General features: G+C 48.1%; 1 protein-coding gene across 2 annotated transcripts in view; it reads left to right on the top strand.

The window, feature by feature from the left end:
- Positions 1–13,517, top strand: part of NOL4L (nucleolar protein 4 like) — a 96,773-nt gene that overhangs the window by 61,583 nt on the left and 21,673 nt on the right. For both annotated transcript variants that reach the window (XM_039498362.1, XM_039498363.1), the window contains one exon: positions 5,863–6,004. In XM_039498362.1, coding sequence (XP_039354296.1) covers positions 5,863–6,004 — 142 coding nt within the window. The remainder of the gene's footprint in view (positions 1–5,862; positions 6,005–13,517) is intronic.

The following is a 13,517-nucleotide window of genomic DNA, read 5'->3' as shown; positions in this document are numbered from 1 at the left end:
AGCAGGAGGTGCCGTCCTTCAAGACAATATTCTGGTAGCATTCTCCCAAGTTGCTGCTGCTGATGTGTGCAGGTAAAGCAGCTACAAAAGCAGGCAATCATGCCACATTTAGTTGATTCTAAAAAGGTAGCTGACTCTACTGTCAAACTAACACTGGCATATGGTGACTGTGCTTGTCACCTGTTTGATCGAGGTTGAGCAATTGATATTTCCATTAAAGTAAACAATCAGCACCCTAGATTTTGGTTTCTGGAGTCCACAGAAAGAACAGGCGAGGGTAGTGTGTCATGGCAAAAGAGTAGGGATATACTTCTAAATAAAATCAGATAACCTCAAAAAGAAAATAAGCAACACAGCATTAACAGTTCTCAGATCCTGTACAATAAATCGTGATATAGAGGGTGTAACTGACTTTGGAGGCATTTGCAAACCAGTTCCAGAGAAACTGAGCCTAGCTGTAAAATAAGCAGGTTACTGATATCGCCTGCATATATTTACAAGGCACAGTTATAAGAAGAGCTTTCCTACCCTGCTCAGTTTCAGCCTGTGGTGTGAAAGGTTGTTCTCTAAGAAGTTCTGCAGAGAAAAAGTTATTCATGAAAAAGGGAATCATTGTCTGGTGATTAAAGCACAAGATGGAGTTCTGTGATCTGGATTCTGTTCCTGGATCTGCCACCAACTCACTCTGAGGTCTTCAGCAAGTCACTGCAGCTGTTGGTGACTCAGTTTCTTCAGTTCTGAAATAGGAATACTATTGCTCTAATTCAAAGAGAAGTGGTGGGGCTTAAAATTGACGAATGTTTATAAAGTGCTTGAAGATTCTTGAATGAAAGCTACTACAGATGTGCAAAGTATTATTAATATTGCACATGCATTTTCTTTTGCTAACTAGAATACATGTGTAGACCAAATCCGTCTGTAGAGCAGATGTGAATATTGGACTGGAGATAAGGAGAGTATAGTGATGTTTTTCCAAGTCCCTTGCTGTGCCTGGAGTCCTTGTTCACATATTTGGGTGTGGCCCTGTGAATATACCCGACAGGCACTTGCTTTGCCTTTCAGAAAAGAAGCTGCACGAATATTTCATGACCCCTAATCATTCAATCCCATGAACACTAGAAATGAAGCAATAGAACTTTACTGCAGTGTGAGAAGATCTCTCCTGAGAGCTGGAAAGGGGAGGGATAAGGGAGTGGGAGGGAGGAAGGAAGGTTAGGTTAGGAAGGAGGGAGAGAGAGAGAGCGAGAGAGATTGTGCTAGCTGATTAGGGCAGCTGCTGTCGCTTTCATCTGTGTCATGACTGGCATGGTACGGGTGAAGAGAAGGCAAATCTGGAGCCAGGCTGTGGTAATGGACTGTGTTCTTTTTATAATGAAAGTTTCATTTGAAGTTTGTTTACAGGAAAGAAATTAGAGTGAATTCTCCTGAGAATCCGGAGAGGAAAAGAATGAGCTGCCTGACTCGCAGGCTGAAAGGGAGTGGAAGGGCAGATTATATTTACCGTATTGCTCTGAATTGTAGCTGGTGCTGCCGTTCAAAAATGTCACTTAAGCTGATGAGGATTCAATAAGCAGCTCCGTTGTCCAGTCACAGGATTGGTATTCAGAGTAAAATTAAGAGGGTATTTTTCCATCAGATATTTTGAACTTGCTTGTTTCATTAGTTTTGACACCATACTGTGTATTTGGGTGCACAAGCCTTTTTGTGCTGCAGCCAGAAAAATTATCCCTCTCATTCAAGCTGACATGGAAGTTATTACTGGAGTCACAGCTGGGGAAAAAAGCTGTAGGGTATTGTTTGGATAGGCCTCAAATCACTGGAATCTTCGCTGCCATAAGGAGGGCACTGCCAGGAGTCATTGCTGGCATTGATAGGAAGTCACAGAGCTCAGGGCCTTATTTGCTTTGACAGGATACTCTGATGAGGAAGTTTGCACGGGTGGCAGTTGGAGTACTAGCTAGTAGTGACAGGATACTGCTATGGGGCATCTTAAATTGCTAAAGCCAGGACTTGTGTTAACAGGGCAGCAAAGGAAGATGCTACCTCTGGGCTGTGTTGCAGTTTGGAGAAAGACTGGAAGAGCACTGGGGGCTAAGCAGCTCCCAGGCCAGCATTGTTTGTGTGCTGCTGTAAGGAACTTCTCATGGGCCATTGTGTGTGGTTGTGATAGGACACTGTTACGAGTTAGCTTTGGGTGATGTATTGATTGGACACTACCAAGAGGCAATTCCCATTGCTGGCTTTACGTGTGGTATTGATGCAGGACCGCCGTGCTGCAGGTCACACTGCTAGATCTGCATGCTGCGGAAACGGGGCACTGCTGCCAGGAAGTTAATCCTGCTGGAGTCTTTACATGTAAATGCTCTTGTTCTCCCAGTTGTAGCCTTATGCAGCAGGTCCAGGCTGAAAAAGGTGTGGAGATAAGCATAGAATTAATGGAGGAGGATGCCTGCCTCTGCAAGTTTCCACCTCAATAGCGTGCTCTTTTTGCTGATAGGTCATATTAGAGACTGCTAATCGTGCCCTGAGTCTTATTGGACTTCAGTCATTTACAGCTGGGTCAGTTTCTTGCTCGATATCTCTCTGGTAAATTAATGCTTTGGATAACAGACCAATGTATTGCACTGAGGGCGTTTTATATGTAATCCAGCGTTTCACAATACACCTCTACCCCAATATAACGCTGTCCTCGGGAGCCAAAAAATCTTACCGTGTTATAGGTGAAACCGCATTATAATCGAACTTGCTTTGATCCGCTGGCGTGTGCAGCCCCGCCCCCCTGGAGCACTGCTTTACCGCGTTATAGCTGAATTCGTGTTATATCAGGTAGTGTTATATCGGGGTAGAGGTGTACATGTGTGCATAAACATACATCTGTACATACATACTAGAACCCAGTGTCCCATGGGTGAGCTTGTGGGTGCTGAGGCAGGGCAGTCTCCTCTAGAATTTGCACCTGAAAGATATTTTCTTAAGCATGGGCCTGGCCATTTTCATTCAGCCCTGCAAGATGCACTCTGGGCCCAGGCCTTCTCTTGAGGTGGACTGGCCAGATGGGAAGCTGTGAGCAGCAGGAGACCTTGGCATTTAGTCTGTCTAATTAAGGTAATTGTTCCAGGTTAAGCTTTGTAAGGATGCCCAAATACCACGGTGATGGGCACCCTATAAATGCCATTTATATATATATATGTTAGCAGTGGAATATCCCCTTCCACTTCAGTCTGTATGTAAGAGGAGGATATTTTTGGTATGTCTATACTCAAAAAAAAAACAACAAAAAACCCACCACCACCACGGCAGCAGTTCTCAGAGCCCGAGTCTACAGATACTCAGCGTTAAAGGTAGCACAGTAGACATTTCTGCTCTGGCTGGAGCCAGGCTCTGAAACCCAGGGAGGGGAGTGGGTCTCAGAGCCCAACCAGGAACATCTACACTGCTATTTTTAACACTGTAGTGTGAGCCCTGCCTATCTGGGTCTGTAGACCCAGCTCTGACACTCTCTGCCACAGGCTGTTGTTGTTCTGGTTTGCTTTTTTGCAGTGTCGACATACATTACCTATCATGAAACTAGGGGTATCAGATTAAAACTTTTAGAGAATATTTAAAGTCATAGAACACATACATGGTTGAATAGGCATTGTTAGTCCCCATCCGAATTTGTCAAAAATGATGTTATAACCATGAATTGGAAATGAAGACAGAGAGAGAAAAGTTGTATGGATCTTAGCCAAAATGCCAAGAAAGAGTGCTCTCTGTTTACCCTGTGTGTGTCCTGTTGAAACCAAGCTGCCATAGGTTTGTAAGCATGAGCATGCTTCTGCCTGGGTTCTGTATGCCCATGCTTGGTTGAAAGTTGCGTGCTGTAGCACTGGCATGTGAGCATGAGTGTGCCTGTGTCCTTATAGTGTGAGAGTGCACATGTGGTTATACGGTGTAGCTCTGCCCTGTGTATGATTTTACAAGTGTTCAAGCTGAGGCTGTACAGAAGCTGTAAATTCCAGGAAACTCCCTCTGAGGCACAACTCAGTGAGGAGGGGGTTGGGGGAGGGAGCAGGCTAACCCCAGCAATTCCTGCCCTGAGTGAGCAGATGGCTCTTCAGGGACAAGGAAGGAAGAAAGTTCAAACCTGTTCTTAGAGAAGTTTTTTTTTTTTTTTTTAATAGTGAACAAAAGTCTGCCGGAGGCAGAGCAGCTTTACAAGGTGCAGGTGCTGGTTGGAGGGGCACTCACTTGGTGCAAGAAAGAGGAGTGGGGATTGGTATTTTGCTCGAATTCTGGAGGGAAATGGAGAGGCTACAAGCCTGTGAAAGGTTGTTTTAAATACGAGGCAATAGTAGCTAAAGCAGAAAGTGGCTCTGGGCATGTGTTCAGTGGCTCCAGCCCACAGCGTTGGATGGGGTCTCTGTCTTATTTTGGGAGGGAACAAGAGAAAAGGCAGATAGAGGAACCATTACAGCAAATGCGTTACACATCCCCACGTTATCGGTGCTTCCTTCATAACTGTGTTGCTGTGGCCTTGGCTTGGAAGGCCCAGCTCTGAGGTTCCTTAGCTGCTCCTTTCATTCAGAATCTCACTGCTGCTTTTATAAGGATGATTTTGAAATCCAGTGGTTGACCTTTCTGGCTCTGGACGCTATCCAAGGGCTGTCTCTTGAAGCACAGTAAAGGTTAGAAAGGAGGAAGAGAAAGAATGTCCTTTCAGCTGTGGGAGTGGGAGAGAGGAATTTAATCTATGCCATAGGAAAAGCAGTGGCATTGCCGAGTGAGGATGTCTGTGACTTCAGAAATGGCTCGTTCCCTCCTCAGAGCGGGCAGTTTTCAGAGCAGCAGGACTAGTGAATAGAGCATTATTTGTAATTAAAAAAAATGCAGGCTACACTCCTGCTGCAAATAGCAAGGGTGCATTTCACTCTATCATGGTGTTGCATGTGGTTCATACATGCTTGTACTGGAGAGTGGAAGCGCCTCCAGGTCACATCTTGGCTTACCCAACTCCATGGGTTTTTCTCTGCTGTTAGACATCCCTTCCTGTAGAAGAGCCCCGAAAATGGGGGCTCTACAGATGTTTCTGGATCGTGCCTGGGCTCGCTATTCCCCCTCAGGTCCCATTTGCATCACTTTCATGGTGGTATTGTGGCTTCTTTGGTATCTTTGGCTCTGGCCCTGCTGAAAAGTCCCAGGAATCTGCAGGCAGATCCAAGGGCCTGTGAAGCCCTTGAAGATCCTAGTCTCATGCTGAAAGCCAGGGATTAAGCCGTTAGGCTGCAGGTTCTTAGACCCTCTCCACACCACAGGCATATCCCCTGCTGCTGTGTATGGGCATATCTCCATGGAAGTCAGAGCTGGTCTGCAAATTTTCACCAGTGGCTGATCTGGCCTGACCCTTCCTGCTCTGGTAGAGAAATGGTGGTGATATTGGTTGGATGTGCATTTTTTGTTTTTAAACACAATGTTCAGTCTAGTACATTTCAAAACCATTTTAACAAAGTCACACCCTGTCTGCGCCACTGGCACAGCTGTTTATCTGCCATGGACACATTGCAGTGTCGATGGAGATTAAAGGGTAAACTCCAGGGCTCAGCCATCCGCTCCTACAGGATGCGAGCTCTTTCTAATTGTCCTCAATTACAGATTGTGCCATTCCTCAGGCACGTCTTCAAACAGGAAGCAGAGCACTGGTGCTCTCCGCAGGGGAAATGCTACCTAGCCCAGAGCATGCTGGGAAGGGCTATTTTCAGAGTCCCTGAATGCCAGGAGGTGAACACGTTTCTTTGGGGATGCAGGAGCTGCTGCACCCCCAAAGGGATGTGGTCAGGAGCTTCAAAACCAAAGCAGATTTAACCCTTTCCTGTTTGCTTTTAGGATGAGACATCGGTGAGCAGTGAGGATTTTGATATGAATGACTCCACATGGATCTCAGCTGACCAGCATCTTAACTCCAGTTTGAGCCCCAGTCAGGACGAGAGCATGCGCAGCCCTCAGAATCTCCATAGCCAGGAGGATGGTGAGTGCTCCTGACGTCCGTGGGGCAGGGGAAGGGAGGACTTGCACATCTTTGGCATAGGCTGTTTTTAGTCACTCATTAAACTTTAACTGCTCCATTTTGATCAGGTGTCCCACCTGAGGGCTGGATTTCCTAGCAGCACGTGCACAGGGACTGCACTGGAGCGAGGCCCCTCCTGTTGGTACCACCGAGAACTAGTGTACTTCCCATCTCTCTCTGTGCTGCTGGTACCTGTCTGGTGATACTCTGTTGCAGGTGGTGGTTGTGATAAGGGCTCTGTGCTTTGGGGCATCACAATGTTGTTCTAAGTTTTCCATGAATCCAGATAGTGAGATAAGAGACTCTTCCTGCGACAAGAGGCAACAGAGTCACCGTGACATGCACTGGGCACACTTGTTCCTAGAGCTGAACTCATTGGCAGGGCTAGAATCAGAAGTTACATCACATACAAGATCTGAGCACTGATTTAATCTGCCATAGAGTGCCCACTCTAAGGTGCAGAGGGACGGACAAGGGAGCATGGCGAGGCCCTGGGATATGGGCTTCTCAGCCAGAAGCACTCGGCTGAGTTACACGTTTCGGAGTGGTTTTGATCCCCAAGAAGAAGCTGGATACTCAGCAGTGAGAATGGGATGCACGGGGGAGAAGTGGGGGTATCTGCCTGGGTAGTGCAGGTAATTCAGAAGGGTCAAAGTTGAGCAGCATGGAATGTGTGGGAGGAGGCAGCTGGTAAGGAGGGGTGTTGTGCTAGTTCCGTGAAACATGTTAGCTTTAAAAAAGTAAATAAGGGGTGGAAGTCTGAGTTCAGGTCAAAGTTCATCTCCATGGTATTAGAATGAGAGTCAGACGACTGACTCTGCCCAGTTCTCAAGTGGCTGAATCCCTCATTGTCTCCAGAGGGCTCTGTGCAGGGACAGTTTGAGAGCGGATAGGAAGTGGATGTACCTTGGGGCAACTCAGATCAAGTTAGTGTTGCTTTAAGAGAAGGGACTGGAAAACCACCCTGGACTGCGGGAAAGAAAGGGCTTTTGTGCCAGCATATCTGCCTGGCGTGGGTTTTAGCCACTCATGGCCAGAGGCAGAGTGTTGGTGCCCTGGTGCTTTCTCCACTTAGATTCACTGGGGCAAGTTTGGTTTATGTTGCAAAGCTGCTGTTTTGAGAAACTGCTGTTTTTAAAGATAGCAGTGCCTGGCCAGTAGTCTTACCGCTGCCTGTGTGAGGATGTGAAACTTGCCTGCTCTGCAGGGTGTCCCGGTGTCAGTGGTAGCAGACAGTCTAGCACTTTTCCTCTCCTTATGAATATGTTGCCAAGCCCTGTACAGTCCAATTGCAGCATGGTAGGTGGAAGGACCCGTCGAGGTTAACGCAGCTTGTTGTCACACCACTTCCCAAGTGCCTCAGAAGTGATGCTTAGGGTACGTCTTCACTACCCACCGTATCGGCGGGTAGCAATCGATTTCTCGGGGATCGATATATCGCGTCTCATCTAGACGCGATATATCAATCCCCGAACGCGCTCATGTCGACTCCGTAACTCCACCAACGCGAACGGCGGTAGCGGAGTCGACATGGGGAGTTGCGGACGTCGATCCCGCGCCGTGAGGACGGTAAGTAATTCGATATCAGATACTTCGACTTCAGCTACGTTATTCACGTAGCTTAAGTTGCGTATCTTATATCGATTTTCCCCCATAGTGTAGACCTGCCCTTAGAAGGGCTTGGCTGCTTGGCATCAGGCTGTGCCATCATCTGTTGCACTTAGCAGTCTATTCTTCAGCACGTACTACCCGCCACACCTATGGTTCTAGGCTGGTATTTCTCTACATCCACTGTACTTTGCAGCTCTGGTGACAGAGAACATTTCCCAGCCCCTGGTTTGTGATACAGCATTGCATTCCAATGCCTGTCACTCAGGAATGCTCTAGAATGAAATGCTTTGGATCCCTTTCCCCAAGGCTGCAGTATGCAAAAGGACAACGCTTTAGGCAGGAGCTGAAGATTACTTCACTGAGACTAAAGTTCTGTCTCTTTTCCCCCCACACACACACACTTGGGAAATTGTGAGTATCATGGGAACAACACTTCTCTCTCCAGGGGTGAGTATCCTTTTCTCAAGGATGCACAGCCGTAAAATCTCTACACCCTGGAGGATGTATTTTTGTGGGGCTGTCATGGTGCAGGTGTCAGTATAGAGCAAGGGAAGGAAGGGCTGCAGTTCTTTGGCACAGAAGGTTTCTAATCACTCATTAAATGTTAAGTGTTCCATTTCAGTCGGGCTCCACACCTATGGTTTCTGCCTAGAGAAACCCTGTCTTCTGTAGCTCCTTTCATTCCGTTCAGGGGCTGAGTTTAAACCGTACATGTGATTTCTTCTCCCCTGTCGAGTCTGTGCACATGCCTCAGGGGCTCTCTCATATGGGTCAGGGGGAGGAGAGGAATGGAATATACGGGAATAGCAGATCAGAGGTGATAGAGACAAAGAATAAGCATGCTGGCTGTGGAGGACACTTTAATTGAAACCAGATGATTGGGGTCTCCATTAGACTGGCCGATACTATGGAATTTTATAGGACTGACTAAGTTAGGGATGATTCCGTATTTCCAGTGAATACCAATGGCCCATATCACATGCTGGAGTGAGTTCTAGGATGTGGACTGGTGCCACTGGGATGGAAGGCCTTGGCCAGTCCATTTGTCAGCATCAAGGACGGAGGCAGCCAGAGGGTGTGATGGGAAGGGCTGAGAGGGGAGGAATGAAATGATGCTTCATGCACAGGAGACAAAACAGAAATGAGGAAGATGCGATAGTGGGAGGGATAGTCCAGGAGAACAGTTTACGAGAGTGGGGGAAATGGAGAGGCAAGTGGGGCTTAAAGGGAGAGAGAATTTAATGAGCCACAGTTTTTAAACCATGCCCATTTCCTTGGAGTCCTGGCTCAAGAGGATGTCTCCTTACGGCTGTAGAGTGGGCATGGCTCTTTTTTTTAATGCCCAAATTTGTGTATTTGTCCAGGGACAGTACAGAGAGTGGCAATGCAAGCATCCTGCCAAACACCTTGACCCTGACCTGAAGGGGTCCCACCCCCTTTCCGTCCCCCAGGCTGGGTGGGTGGCCAGGCCCATTCAGTCTTTTAGCCTCTCTGCTGAGACTGCCAACAAAGACACCACTTAGTTCCCATTTTTGTAAGGGGCTTTTTGATGGACATCTGTCCATTAGGAACTGGATTGAGGCCATCTGCTGACAGCTTTCTGTCCCACGGCCCAGGGCTGGATTTCAGCAGCCAACAGGTGAAGGGGGCAACTCCCTGAACAAACACTCCACTACAGCAGGAATTGCAACTGGACAGTGTAAACACACCTTGCATTTAAGTGCCAGGCCTTGTAGCAGCCAGAGTGAGTGCTTTGGTCTTCACATTGACTAGTGAGGGCTGCTGTTTTCAAGACCTGATAATGGCTCCAAAACTGTGGCCCTGGGATTACTCTAGCAAGCACAAGAAACAAGTTATTGGCTGGGTCAGTAATAGGCAGGATGCACAGCTGGAGCAGTTGGCAGGAAGGGGGTGTGTCAGATATTTCATTTGACAAATAGGAAGAGGTACAAGCACTCTCCTCAAGTATCTCACAACATGGAGCAGAGTCCCTCCTTGTTTGTGCCTCATGAGCTGTCTCTGTTTCAGTTTTCTCTCTCTCTTGCTCCCACAGTCCCAATGCCAGTGGTGTGTGAGCACTTTCTCCTCTGCAGTTCCTGCCCACGGGAACAGGCACATTTCATCTTTTAGCTACATCTCATTAGAAAAAACTCCTAGCCTTCCTTTTCTGTGTCTGAAAATCTCTCTCCTGCTATTGTTTAGCTGTAAAGGTGTTTGTAATACACATACTATGAAAGACTTTTTACAAAAGAAAGTTGTAATGCACAGTTTCCATCTAATCAGAGGACCCAGTTCTGAGATCAGGAACTGTAGATACAGATTTCAAACTTTATTTTAAGGACAAATCACCCAAGTTTCTTGACTTGAAGAGCCCGATAAGGAAATGCTATACAAAACCTACTGATCGGTTTGACAACCTGTTCTGAGTGTGATAGTGTGTGTGAGATGGGAGGGTGCGCAAGAGGCAAGTTTGTCTTGCCTTGGGGTGTAGGTGTCTGCTAAGTCTTTAGGGAGCAATAAGCGACTCAGACAAAAACCACCTTATTCGGTCTCAGTGCCCAGAAACCTTGGCCTGCTATTACCCTGCTGCAAACTGTGTGTCAACCTTTGAAACAGCAAAGAGACCCAATTAGAACTAATTACTTTAGTACATACCAAAAAGGATAGTAAAAGACACTGTCTGGGAGAATTTCAGAGGCACTGTATCAGCAGCAGAGGTGGTGTCACGTAGGATTGACACTGCTAACTGCAGAAAAGTACAGAGTGAGCCATGGGGTCCCATAGTGCACAGACTCTCTACAGCACAGTAATGGAGCAAGAACCAGCTCCTTCCATTTTCTTGTGTGTTACTCTGCTGCTCCCACAATGGGAAATGTGAGGTTCTCGCACATTCCCTGCCCAACTCAAATGTTACTCGTATCTTAAGTTGCCCAAAAGGAAGTGACTGGGTGCCCAAGGCCTGAGCAAAGATGAATGGGAACTTTTTACTATCCACTGTGAGAGCCATTTTCCAGGACAGCCTCGAGGGATTAATTTGCTGGGGTCAATGTGCATGTTGAAGAACAAGAAGAGATCGTCACGGTAGCCCCACCTGGGACAATGTCAGTGTACAGTGCAGCATCCCGTGCAGTCATCCAGTCCAACACAACACAAGTTACAGAAACTTGCTAGACAAAGGGGCCTCATGGCTTTCTAGTGTCCCAGGAGGCTACAGGGAGCTTTACCTCACTGCAAGGAGTGAACCGTTTTCTTGCTAGTTTTGGTTCTGGCCTTCTCCATCTGGCAGAACTCGTCTGTGTCAACCAGAGAGAAGTACAGTGAAATCTATCCATTGCGCATGCAGCCTGGAGGTCTCTCCCCATCTCAGCAAGACAGTAATACCAGATGCTGCAGTGAACCATGGCACTAGGACCTTGTATTTCTACATACTGCATTATGGTGCATTTACTAGTAGATTACAAATCATTCAGACTAAATACCGAGCATTTAGGGAGGCAGGTGCCCGGATCATGTGTATTTATTGTGTTTTTTTACTTGCTAACTGGCTCCTGATAGTCTCTCTGGGGCTAGTACGGAGCAGCAAAGTCCCACCATGTTTTAGGAGTTCTTCCCAAAATGGATAATACATTGCAATCCGTGACATTGCCACATAAAGAGCTGTCACCACTCAGCTACCTTAGTCAGGGATCAGGCTGCAGGTGCTCTCAGCACAAAGCCTGGGGGAAAGAGAAGGGTTCTTAACTCATCCCCACATCCCTTTTTAAAAAACAACAGGCTGTAAGGAAAACCAGCCCTTGAGTACAGACTCCTTTCCCTACCACAGGGAGTGGGCAGCACAGCATTCTCCTGTGTCACTGGGCTGGGACAGATCCCCTTTCAGCCAAGGCTTGCCTTGGTACTGATCCAGTGTTTGATTGGCAGGGCCACTGCAGAATCTGTTCTGCATTGGGGAATGGTCACTAATTCCTGCCCTAAGAGGAAGGGCATGCTTAACCTGCTTAGTGCTAAACAACCTGTCAGGGATGTCCCCTGGAGATGTTCCTCAAGGCCAGGGGAAGGAGGCATTTCCCTTGAGAATGTTTTAAGGAGGCAGCTATGGGGCAGATACTGGGGGTATTCCTTGGACATGCTCCTCCAGTGGGGCTTGGGAGGGGCATCACAGAGATCCCTTGGACGGACCACGGTGGGTTGGGTGAGGGGTGAAGGCAGTACACAGGACGTCCCCAGACACCCACCTCCTTTCTGGTGCTGTTTGTGTGCTGTGGTGGATGAGTACCTTGGTGTGTCACAAGGTTTTAGACTTCCTAAGCATTGTATTGCTAGACGTTCTACTTGGAGAGGAGCCTCCCAGGAAAGCACGGGTCGAGCACAGCACATACCAAGAACCAGGGTTTACATTCATGCAGCAAGTTCACCCTTAGTTATCAGCATTGTTACATCCTCAGCTTCCAGGCTTCTCAGGTGCCCAGGTCACACCTGGTACTAGCCTCTAGCATGATGCTATATGTTCCCCTAAGACATGCCAAAAGCCTATCTCCCTGCCCCTCAGAGTGCTGCACACTTTTCTGCTTACACATATAGGGCTGTAACAGGGTCACTTACCACATCCAGTGGCATGTCCATTCCTCAGTTTCCCTTCCAGGCTGTAGTGTCCATCCAAGGTCATTGTGGTGCTTTTGGGCCCTCCAGTCAAAGCAAGAGCTCTCCCTTTCCGGGGTAAGGAATGAAAATGCATCCTTGGCCACCCACAGTCTTCATCTCCATGGATACAGAGCCTTTGTGACACTCATTCACCACCCCCAGGCAGCATGCCTCTTTCCTGGGTTCTCTCCGGGCTCCATAATCCTGCACCCTTCCCAGGGTCTGCCCCAGCCTCCCCCATGTTGATACAGGGCTGAAGAGGGTAGGGTGCCTCTCATCCTCTCCACAAGGCCTGGCTTGGGCCGCTAAACAAGGACCTGTACCCACACCAGGCCTTGCTTCAGACCTTTTCCTCCTCTGGATTCACCCCTCCTAGTTTTTTATCCTGTCTTCTCCCAGGCCTTTTGCTGCCCAAGCTCACTTGAGTGAACACCCCCAACCTGCAAACTACGGCCACACCCACCACTTACTGGAGAGGCTGCACTTTATAGTGTCCAGCACCCCTGCCTCTCAGTCACATGACTGGGGAGCAAACCCAGACACAGGTGTGGAGACTGGGCCTGAACTCCTCTTAAAGGCCCAGCTCACCTCTAGAGAAGGGGCAAGTTCTGTTCTCAGTCACGTGTATGCAACCCCAGAGACTTAGTGGGGTTGCAGACAGGGGTGTAACAGGGCTGAATTTGACCCATAGAGCATTGACAGCCAAACTGGCATTTCCATGACACTCCAAGCACACGTCTGATTTCCCATGCAGGGTAACCACCAAATAGCTTCCTCCCAAATCACAGTCAGTGAGCACTGCCTTGGGCCATTGGCTGGCTTCCTGCAGATTTCACCCAGTGGCCCATCATCCCTCTTCAGGCTCCCTGCCTCTGTGCTCTTCCAGCCCTCCTGCATCTGTCATGAGTGTAGAAGAGCTACAGCCCTTGCAGCAGGGATCAGTAAATCCTGCCCACCCTGCTAGAGTTCTCTCAGGGCAGCTGTTCTCTTTCCTAGGCCCTTTCCAGACTAGTCACAGACATCTTTGGTCAGCTTCTCTTTTCTCTTGCTCCTGCAGGTTTGGGAAATCCAAAGCTGCTCCCGAATCATCCTTGCTAGCCTGTGCACGCGCTCTGTCCAGGCTTTCCTTCCTGCCTGGCTTGTACCTGCCTTTGCTTCTAACTAAAAACATCTTCTGCCAGATGGTAACTCTTTCTGCATGTAAATCAAGCAGAGCTTTCCC

This window comes from Mauremys reevesii, linkage group 13 (assembly GCF_016161935.1).
Source record: "Mauremys reevesii isolate NIE-2019 linkage group 13, ASM1616193v1, whole genome shotgun sequence".
Classification (NCBI taxonomy): domain Eukaryota; kingdom Metazoa; phylum Chordata; order Testudines; family Geoemydidae; genus Mauremys; species Mauremys reevesii.
This window is presented reverse-complemented; position numbering and strand designations above follow the sequence as displayed.